Source organism: Phalaenopsis equestris, unplaced genomic scaffold (genome assembly GCF_001263595.1).
Source record: "Phalaenopsis equestris unplaced genomic scaffold, ASM126359v1 Scaffold001042, whole genome shotgun sequence".
In the NCBI taxonomy this organism is placed as follows: domain Eukaryota; kingdom Viridiplantae; phylum Streptophyta; class Magnoliopsida; order Asparagales; family Orchidaceae; genus Phalaenopsis; species Phalaenopsis equestris.
In genome coordinates, this window is record NW_018165481.1 from 182,250 (window position 1) to 194,190 (window position 11,941).

At 37.2% G+C, this 11,941-nt stretch overlaps 1 protein-coding gene across 1 annotated transcript in view; it reads right to left on the reverse strand.

Annotated features, from left to right (window-relative positions):
• Positions 1 to 215: 215 nt before the first annotated feature.
• LOC110032871 (lysine-specific demethylase JMJ705-like) overlaps positions 216 to 11,941 on the reverse strand; it is a 70,519-nt gene continuing 58,793 nt past the window's right edge. Inside the window, exon 7 of the mRNA XM_020736645.1 lies at positions 216 to 2,548. Within this exon, the coding sequence (XP_020592304.1) occupies positions 477 to 2,548 (2,072 nt within the window). The 3' untranslated portion in view covers positions 216 to 476. The remainder of the gene's footprint in view (positions 2,549 to 11,941) is intronic.

Genomic DNA, 11,941 nt, shown 5'->3' on the forward strand with positions numbered 1-11,941 from the left:
CAAATTTACTTGAAACCCAACACGAACATCTATATATATATATATGAAATATCCATTTTTGGTTGCATCACCATAATCGAGTGAATTTTGTGGGACTCGAGTTTTGGTTATACAGAATCCAAAATACAAAGTAACAAATCATTGTGCAGAAACTAAAAATACTTGAATCAATAAGAATAAAGAATCTCTAAAAAATGACAGTTGATTTAAAATTAGTTCCAACGCTTTGAAATAATTCTATTCCATACGATACAAATGGATGCTAAATTAAGTTAGAATGAATGGCCAAATGTGAGCCGTAGCAGTCAAACAATACTGCAACTTGAATCAGATGCAGAAGAACAAAAGTTGAAATCATTCTACCCTATACCCAACTTCCCCCTTGCAATTAGAGGAACCTAATATGGAGGCACCAAAGCTTTCAGCAACTAAACCAAAACAGCAGTTAGTTCTCATACCTTATCCTTCACCGCCAATTAGTGGCCTGTCTTTCTCCTATGCCGGCTGAAGTCTGAGACGAAGCGAAATGTCAACTCACATCCAGGCTCCCTGCATGAGTACGGCCGTTCACCAGTGTGCACTCTTATGTGCTCTGTACGAGCCCATGCCCATTTAAATGTCATCTTGCAGCCTTTCCATGGGCACTTTAGGGGCCGGTCATCGGAATGCACCTTTCGATGCTGCAACAAATACTTGTGTGAGAAGAACTTCTTCCCACAGCCTTTCTCTGGGCAGACATTCCGCTTGTGCAAAGTCAGGTCATGCTTTGTCCTGAAACTCATGCTGCAGCCCTCAACATCACATGAGAAATTTTCTTTGTCACAAACAACAGAATTATGGGCCTTCTTAATCTTCCTTTTGTTGTTTTGCTTCTCAGGCGCAACTACCACAGTTGCCTCACAATAATTGAACCGCCCCTTGCAAGGCTGCAAGCTAGGCGGTTCTCCGCTGGTTCCTTTTGAATGTGATCTAAGACACTTAAGACTCCTGCCACATTTGATGGAGATATCATCCTCTGCATAACCAAATGCTGCAGAGCTGTCAGGCCTAGTATGTGCAGCTTTCCTAATGCAACTAGCCTTCGATCTTTTCCTCTTCCTGCCAGATTTCTTCATAGCAGCAGCATTATTATTTGGCAAGTTCCTTCTGAGTAGACTTGCTTTCTTTTTGTTCTCTGAATCAGTGTCAGCTTCAGAACTCAGATTTCTGTCTTGTTCATCATCAGTATTTCCAATACTCTCTGCACACCCAGCATCACCGGAGTCTACAAGCTGGGTACGTACTGGTTTTCTAGTGTTTGATCTGACAGCTATACTCTTCCTCTTCTTATCAGATCTCCTTCTGGCCGCAGCATTGTTAATTTTCAGGTTCCTTTGTTGTATAATTGTTTGTCTATCACTCTCTATATCAGCATCAGCATGAGACCTATCTGTATCTTGGTCACCATCTGAATTTTTAGAATATTGAGAATTCTCCTTTGCACATCTATGATTGCGGCAATTGTCAGGAATAGTGTGTGCATGTTTCAGAGTGTTTGATATGACAGCCGATTTTTTCCCCTTCTGATGAGCTTTTCTTCTGGCTGAAGCATCGTCTATTTTTGAGTTCCTTCTTGAAAGAATTGCAAGTTTATCATCCACCATATATGCACCAGCTTCAGACCTATCTGAATCTTGGTCACCATCTGCATTTCCAGAATTGTCATCCCCAGATAAATCATCACTGGAGTTGAGTCCGGTATGCACAGGCTTCCTGGTACTTGATCTGACAGTTGCTTTCTTCATTTTATCAAATTTCCTTCTGCTTAGAGAATTGCCATTTTTTGAGTTCCGTCTAGGTAGAATTGCTTGTTTATGATCATCTATGTCTGTATTTGCTTCACATGCAACTATATCTGTGTCACTGTCGGGTTTTCCAGTGAGCCCGGGATTCTCCTCATATCTAGCATCGTCGAATTTGTCAAGCACAGCACGAGCAGCATTCCTTGCGCTTTCTATGTACTCTGATTTTGCCTTCTTTTTATCAGATTTCCTCCTATCTGCAGCCTTTTTGATTGATGATTTCCTTTTATATAGAATTTCTTGGTTCCCACTCTCTCTATAGCTATCAGTCTCCAAACTCAGATATATGTTGTCATCATCATCGGGCAAGTTCTGTTCAGCTAAATATGGATGCACTTGGTTTGACATCCACACCTTTCCACACCACCTTCCAGCAAAGATTATTTTTTTCTGCCTTCGAGCTATCGTTCCAGAGCTGTTTAATTCTGTTGGTGATTTTTGGGAAAATGACTTGTATATCACCTCATTATATGGCAGCTGTTTTCTGAACAATGGAGATTGGCTGAGGCTGACGCTGTAATAGAGATTAATGCCTAGTTTCACGGCCCAATCCCCATTACATGGAATAACATCCTTATCTTCTATAGCTATTCTAATTTTCTCTTGGTCTTGCTGGGAGGCATCCTTGTACTTGACATCTTTCCATTGATAATGGAGCCCCAACTCTTCAGCCAAGAGTTTTGCTTCAGATTCAATTTTTGGATATTCTGCAAATTGCCAATGAATACACTTGGACTAAAAATCAATAGTACATGGTAAAAGAGGCACAAACAATAAATATAAATGGAACCATATTTCCAACAAAATGCATACAAATTAAAATTACTTGCAGGTTGTCAAACAAAATTCAAAACAAATACATTGCAACATTATTTTAATAAAATTTTACCAGACAGCATCAAGGCATCTATAAGGAACCAAGGTTCTTAAGTTTATAATAAAAACAACAATAGATTCAAGTTAGTTGCGGCACAAGTTCAGCCCAAAGCAGATCAAGGGCAAACAATGAACAAATTCAGGACATCTCTAGCATATGGTTTTGACGGTGGTTGACGGTTGAACTAGAGAAGAGACCGAGTCTTATATACATAAACAAAACTAAACTCAAAAAAGAGAACAATAAATACTATGGATATGCCAATTATAATGACAAGAATAAATACGATGCTAATGTTTACATCTAAAAAGATTTATATGAAAAGGCCTTGCCAACACTACAAGCTAAATCTTTCCCTTCTTTCTCTCTTATCCAATGAGTGAACATAAAATATCTGAAGGTAGGGATAATGAAGTCAAACAGAAAATATAGAGATAGCCAAGTCAGGTTAAATATATTGGATCAGTTCTTTATTTAAAAGAATGCAAAAAGAACATCAATGTTTTGGTCCTTTCGGACATCATATTGTCATAAACAAAAAAAAAAAGAAACTCATTTGCAAAGCTGAATCTTACCAGCAAAAGAATGATAACAGAAACGATTTACAAATGAAATGGTTTACTAGCATATAATGGTCATGGAAGTGAGGTGAAGATCCTGTATTTCTGACGTAACAAAATAGGAAAAATAATAGGGGTCCTCATATCTAGCTTTTCCTGTACTCCAAAACATACCTATAAGCTCCCATGAATGAGCAAACACATCAAGTATTGCAGGTTGGGGCAAAAGTCTAATCAGGTTTCTGACTCAAATCTTTTTCTAGGCCAACTGATGCAAGTATGCAGAAAACTGTAGCATCAATACAAATTGGAGGGAAAAAACTGAGAAAAGTATCCATTTGCAAATCACCCATATACCCTTTAATAAGTACAAAATTATCCATTTCAAAGCTAGCATGTTTGGAGAACATATCAACTATAAGTTGTTTAATGGTTAAAGCACGAAGAAGAGCTGAACAAATAAAATATTTGAAGTAAAATTCTACAAGTCGCTTTAACCTTTCAGTTTCAAATTCAAATTCAAATTTAATTTAAGCTTAGATTCATCTATAAGAATACAATATAAAAGGCTATTAATTTGTATTTTATGTTGTGTTCGAATCATCATCAGAAAGGGGCCATTATCCGCACATTCTTTAATATTTGTAATTCTAGAAGAATATAAAGTCCTCTTTCCACGAAACGTATTATAATGAACTTCATCTACAATCCTTGGTTAAAGAAATGGTACTTCTATCTTAATTTTAGAATGAGGACTGATCACAAATTTAAATCTGACTAACCGTGTTTATTCTTGCAAATTGCACCTAAAATTCAATTCTTCAAACTAAATTAAATATTCATCAATAATTCAATTTCTTTTGGATTTCTGAGTTGTTCAACTATTCTAGATTAGTAAAAACATTTAAAAAACTTTGAAATTAATTTTAGTAGTCTAATTTTCAAACCAGCGTGAGTTCTAATAAAATCATTAACAAATTGTTTGCCACACAGCACTCCTAGGCAAAATCTCACCTTATAATTAAACCTTTGTATATTTAATGCACCTTTGATTATGCACGGAATACCAATATAAAAATCTTCATGTTTAGATACCGAATCACAAAAACATTCTTGCAAATCAACCTTCATTTTCTTATTGCGTGAACTCAATATGATGTCAGTCACAGTGAATCCCAAGGCCTCTTTCAATTTCATGATTCCAATACTGTCAATCATCATGATCATTAATAGAACAATTATTATAAAAAGTATTATCTCTATGTTGTTGTGTATCATTACGTTTAGGATCCCTATGGATTCTAGTCTATTCATATAGACGATGATAAAAATTTAGAAATGTCCTAAAGAAATTTCAAACTAAAAAGGTCCAAGAGCAACATCATTTACTGTAGCGGTATATCCTACGGTGCACATTATCGAGCATTTCAATGAAATCAATTAAGCTGTTTGGAAAAGGTGATTGTCTTCTATGGATTTATTCCTTATCAGGCATCAAGCAAGAAAGGAACAACAAAATAGAGACCTAAGCGAGATTATTTAAATTCGTTGGCACATTATTTAATTCTAGTTTTCTAATAAAATCCATAGTGGGATGCGGGCAATAATGTACAAACGGTTGAATTGAAAATTCATAAACCCATAACTTAGGCAACTATATGACCGTTCAAATGAAACTATAATTATGTAAAAAAAACTCTTAAAAGATAAATTTATGATCTACAAGAAATTTTGCATGGAAGTTTAGGAGCAGAAACTAAATATCTAATTGAACCTCATACACCAATTGAAAAAATCATATTTATTAAATTTGTCGATAATCAATTGGCATAAATCAACCACTAATTAAAGAATAGAAAAAAAAAGCGAGGCAATACAAATATGAAGCTATTATGCAATGCAACAACAACGACAACAAGCCTTTATCTCACTAAGTGGGGTAAGCTACATGAATCCATTCTCTCTATTGCCACCTATTATAAAATGCAAATAATAATATATAATAAAATAAAAAGGTATCTCCATGGTTTACTAGAAAACTGCGTAAGCTTGAATAATTATAAGTGATTACTTGCAAATTGAAGAAGTAATAAGTAATATGTTAACTTTAGCACAACAGTAGGGGTGTAGCAAGCCAACCCCAAATTCACTTGATAAATAGCTTGTGTGATGACCTTGATGAACTAATAAAATAAGTTGAGCTATCTCTGTTTCGACCCATTGGCTTGTGAGCCAGCTCATTTGAAAAATATTAATATAAAGACACTTAAAATAAATTAGGATTTAATGAGATTAACTATAGATTTGTAAAATATATTTAAAAATTATATATCACTTCCTTAAATCAAGTGATTTCTTATTCCTTTTTCTCTAATTCTCTCTTACTTTCGTTATTTTTAAATAATAATTGCTTGAATCAAAGTTTTTCAATGTTACAATATATGAATTGGCATAAGAGTTGACTCATAGAATTAAGCCCGAACTACTATATGAATTAACATTATTTTCTAATTCATAATAAATAAGGCAGCTCTAATGAATCATTTAGTGGATAGTTTTTTAAAGCATATAACCATAAAATTGAATTTATTCTATAAATATCCAGGAACCATCACATTTAGGTCCATCTTTCAACTTTATAAGATAACCTTTATTTAATACCCACTAACATTACTAAATATGATTTCATCATCAATAATAATTTAAAAAATAAAAATAGTAAGAAAATTTAGAAATTGTTGGTTGGATGTGAAACTTAAAGAAGGCAATGAAAAAAGATATTTGGCATAGGTCAAATATGATCTCATGCTCAAATTTAGCAATAATTTATTTTAGTTGTATGATCTATTACGTTTTAAACTTAGCAATAATTCACATTTGAATTAAAGCTTGTGTACAATTATGATCTCATGCTCAAAATGTGATTTACATTTAAATTTTAAGCCTCTACTCAACTTTAGATCGAACCATAAAAATATATACTAGTGTAAGTGAGGCACGGGTCTCCCACTCTAGATCGAGACGAAGGCCTCCCACGCGTAAATGTGAAGAGCGTTTGCTCGCCTAGACCAGTTTCGGTCCCTATTATCTTATGTTTTGAAGTGTCGGCTGGCACTCAAGCCCTCTCCTATTTATCCTATCAAAATATATTTGTATTTTTGTTATTCTAGGGTTAGTTTTTCGTGTGTTTTCTGTTGGGACAGTCGTCAGCATCTCTAAATCTTCCCTTCTAAGGATATGTCTAAAAAGACAAGTGGTGCTCCGATTGTACTTCGTACTGAGGTGGTGATTATCCTTGACTTTCCCATCTTTCGCAATCTTCCCTATGTTATTGTCGTCCTTTCTCCCTGTTGTTGCTGCCGGAGAGCCCATATCGACTGATAGTTCACAGATAAGAACAAGACTGTATCTACGACATTGGGTGGTGGCACTATATCTCTCCGTTATTAATGGTGATATTCCAGGCCTCCTTCGTCAATTCTTCGGGTGGTGATTTCTATATTCCGATCGGCTAAGTATAGGAAATTATTGTATATTGTATCTTTTATTTGATTTGTGCATCCAATCTTTGTTCTGACAATTTTTCTCCCATCTCAGATTACGTTTTTGGTTGTTCTTGCTGAATTTTCTCCGGCCCCTCTCTTCTCTAGTATCAGAGCCTGTCTAACCTTAGTTCTATCATAGGGTTACCAAATTCACCAATGGCTAGCACAATTTTTTTCCCCACCCTACATAACCTCTACAAACCATTTCACCCCTCCGTCTTTAAGCCCTAATCATGCCACCTAGTAGGCAATTGTTGAACACTATCAAAAGTTTATCATGAAAGAGATCCAGCGGGAACTTTATTGAGTGCTACAATGACTCACTAATATTGAGGAAATGAACCAGGAAGAGATCAACATTGAAGGTGATAGCGAGATCCAACAAGGAGAGGGAGTAACAAATAAATCCCTTCTGTAGGGATGATGTCAGTGGAGAAGAAGACAGGCCACGACACTTTGTCAAACAGTATCAAATGATGCCAAAAGATGAAGTATATGCTAGAAGATATATAGATGAAGTGTCTGTTAGAGAATACAGAGACTCTGGAGTGAAAGTGGACATATCATATTTTGAGAGGAGAGTGAATCTGAATGACTTCATAGAGTGCCTACAGACCGAGAGGATTTTGAATACAAGGATGTGCCAAATGATCGAAAAGTGAAGTTTGTTGCTATCAAGATGAAGAAAATAACCTTTTTGCGATGGAAGAGCATGAAAAGAGAGAGAAATAGAGAAGGACAGAGCAACATAACAACATGGGAGAAGATGAAAAGGGAGTTGTAGAGATAGTGCCTATCCCCACACTACCGTTGGGATCTTTTCTTGAAACTCTACCATCTGCAACACACAATAGCCATGTACTTAAGAGGCATGATGTCCGCATTGTTAACGTGGTTCAATTACAGTCTTACTGGTCCTTGATTAATGTTTAAACCTTTGCATTGAAGGTGGAGGGACAAAAAAAACAGAGCAGACACCCAGCACCATTAAGACAACCACCTACAGTTGGAAACATCAGTAGGAGCACACGTAAGACAATTGATAAATCTAATCAGGAAAATAATAGAGCTACCAAGAGTGAGAAGTCTGGGAAGAGCAACACCCCCACTACCATCCCGACTATAAAATTTTTCAAATGTCAGGGTCTTGGATACATTGCTTTCAGTTGTCCGATGATCTGAGTTGTGTCCTTCAATGAACAGGGTATAGTAGAGGAAATTAGTGACAAAGTAGTTAAAGAAAAGGGCGAGTACAAACTTCCACTGGATGAAGGGGAGATTTTTGTGGTTCAACAGGTCTTATAAACTGAGGCTAAGAAGGATCAGCATTGGCTTTGCCACAAGATATTCTACTTACGTTGCACTGCGTAGAAAAAGATATTCAATCTCATAATAGATAAAGGGGCGGCAAAAGCGTAATGTCTATACAGATGGTGGATAAATTGAGCATCATGACTTAGAGGCAAGCCCAAAAGCTAATGTCATATTGAATATACAACTAAATTCAAAATCAAAATGATTATGTGCCAGTAATAATGTGGCTTAAGTCCTTTATATGCATGGTTTGACCAACACAAAAGAAATCATTACAATCAGAGCCCTCCGACAGAGTGATTTGGTCAATAGGCTCTACTATATTACAGTCAAGGTTGTAGCCCGTATATTCCCTTAATGATTTTTTGCCCCTTCAAGTTGTAAATCATAAGATATACCTCATAGGGCACTATGTCTTTCGTTAGCTAATGTTGATTTAGAAGTCCCCTTAGGCAAACATTCACCCCAGATCTACAAGATTCCCCTTAGACGAAGTAATTCATGACAATCCCTTCTATTAGGTTGGCTTGATTAACTCCTCTAAAAAATAGACTATGGATCATGATAACCTGAGAAAACAAAAAAGCCCGGATCTTGATCGAGCTCGTCACCATTTTTTTCACCATCCACTAAAAACTAAGAGTAATAATTTCATAATTTCAAAATTTAAATCTATTGCTATTATATGGCATGTCTGAATACTTAATGCCTAATGGCTAGCCTGGCATGGGGTGTCATTTAAGGAACACGAGATCACGCCCCTAGGCGTGCCCACACAGGGGAGTGGCAAGTGCCGCATCTAAATCGTTTGGTCTAAACAAAGGAAGGACAAGTCGGTCCTCCCTTTCTTACAAGCAGAACTTCACGCTTGTTTCGTGTGGAGTTCACTCCTATTTACCCTAGCTCAATTTAGGTTATTGCGATAGTATTTTAGGTAAGTTTTTGGCTCGCATTCTGTTTGGACAGTCGTTGTCATCTCAGATTTTCCCTTTGAGGAGTGGTGTTCCGGTTGTATCTCGCTACTTAGGTGGTGATTTATCTTTCCCCTAATACTCTTGTTGTTCACATCATCTATCCCTTCCGCAGTTCCAACCACCGCCATCGCTGTCTTCCCTCTACTTCATTATCGTCGTTGTTTAGACCTTCCACATAGCTGAAATCGTTGTTCCAACCCCTCTCTTGATGTTTCCTGCGTCCATCACCCTTCCAACCACTTCTCCCACAATGCAATTCCCTCTCTTGCTGCCCTCGCTCAGGATAGTAACCACACTTACTGTTTCTACAACTTTTCACCTCCCCCTTGTGGTTACCCACACCCCTTTGTTGTCTCTACCTCTTCAGCCCTTCCCACACCCTTTGTTACCCCTATGGGGGATCAAACCATCGCCGATCGCCACCACCACCCCGAGATTCACCCTAATTTGAGTTGTTATTGTCATTTGTCAGAATTTCATATTTTTGTGTTGTGTTTTCTTTTATTTTCATTTTAGTGTATTGTTTGTAACCACTTTTCTGCTTTTCAGAAATAATATTTGTTTATTTATTATCTTTTGGGTGAATTCTAGTATCATTTTGTATCAAAGCTAGTTTAACCTCAGTCATATCCTAGATTTACCGAAATCCCCACACTCTTGTTTAATTTTCTAAATTAACCACCCAAAATTTTTCTTTCCAACTCAACATCATCCAGCACACCCTCTTCCACATACCCAAACCTTAACCATATCCTTATGGAGATAGTTGTCGGAAACCTGATTATGAGGAAACTACACAATGACCCTTATGAGAAATCAACAAAAAGATGCCAATGAACTTTATAGGGAAGCCCCCAACTACAATAGAGGCTCGCCATCTTCGAGAGAAAATCATCCATAAGGGTCACACAAACTCTATCAATTCTAAAGGTGAAGAACCACTACACCGATAATTTGAGATGAAATATTAGAGAAGCCATGATTTTAAGTAAAGGTAAATTTGTAATATTTTGACAGGCATATATATTTGGACGAGTTCATCAAGTGGCTCTGGACCTTGGTTCATCAAGTGGCTCTGGACCTTGGAAAGTGTCTTTGAGTACCAAGTCGTCCCCTCAAATGGAATGGTGAAAATAGTTAGTAAGTTAAGAGCGTATCTTAGTCGTGAGAGAACTTCAAGATTCTTTAGTAGCGAGAATGGAAGAGTAAACTACTACATAATTTAAGATGAAATGAGAGATACGGTGCTAGCACCAATCAATGCTTTACAGACAAAATGTTCAGATCCTAGCTTCAAAAGTGGAGGGACGACCTCACTGGATGACCGTCACTCATTACAGACATAGTCCAATCACATGATCAAGCAGTAAGAGTACTCAACCCAACTGAACATCCAAGCTGGCACCGCCTGAGGAAACACTAGTTTAGAGTAGAAAATAGGTGGAACCAATCCGCATTTCCAACTCCATTCCAGCTAGGAAGAGTTTCAAGTGCCACGAATTTGGGCATATTAAATCAGATTGCCCAACCAAGAGAACGATCAATTTCACTGAGCAAGGAATAGTTGAAGAAATGAACGATGACACAGTAAATACTGAAGAAGTGAGGACAGAAAGGAAGAATATCAAACTCCAAATGACTAGGGAAAAAAACATGTAGTTCAAGTTGAACTCATGAGAGACTCTAACAAACTAATATTGGTGGCCCGGGATGGTCATAAATCCAAGGAACCAAAACCAGACACATGACAACCCATAAAAATTTCAGACTTTTAGACATATAGTCCAATTCCTGAGTTGTCCATACTGAAGAAGGTCCAACATGTCAAAAATGACACACTTCAGTGTCACTTCTAAAAGACCATATGGAATCATTTGGGCAGTAAAATTAGTTGACTAATGTACCCATCGACAAATGATCAGGCAGGATAGATAATCAACATTGTTGGATATCAACTTATAAGATTTCAGAGAAATAATATCCTACAGTGGAATTCAGGTCATTTTCAAAGAAGAAGAAGAGGTCTCTTCTGAGTGGCTATACTTCAATGTGGTATAGTTTGCAATAGATTTCATTCGAGAGTCAATTCCTCGTGATATGCTTGTTTATCAGATACATTCAACCGAGAATAAAAAGTGGGAGAAATAAATTATGGACTTAATGGCTCGAGAGTTACTTTATGAGAATCTATATTTACATGTAGCTCTGGCTTATGTTATGATAAAGCAGGATGGATATATATTCCGTCAGGATGTGTTTTAAAATGACAATGTTTGTAGGATTGACCTACCAGGACTTATAGTAACTCCACCACCTTCACCATGGCCAACCTGAAACTATACTATGAGGAGCTAAGAGCTTCAACGGATGGTTGATGCTCCCCGAATCAAGGGAAACTAATGTGGGGTGTCCTTTAACAAAAGCAGGAACATGCCCGCATAGGGACGCAGTAAGTGTGCCATTTGAACCGTTTGGTCCAAATACAGGAAGGATAGGCCGGTTCATCCAACCAAAGACTTCCCTCCTATTTGGAGTGGGGTCCATACCTATTTACCTTAGGTTGATACAGTTTGTGTTTTATGTCAGTTTTTGGTATGTTTTCTTTCAGGATAGCTGTTGGTATCTCATATTTTCCCTTTGAGGAGGTTGCATCCAAGGGTCGAGTATGGTTCTAGTGGTATCCTGCTCCCGATGTGGTGAATTCAAGAGTCGAGTGGTGTTCCGACTATATCTCGCCCCTAAGATGGTGATTTATCCTTTCATCTTCACTCCCCGCCGCTCTATGTCATCATTCTGTTGTTGCAAACCCCATCCTCCACCCTCCCCCCCC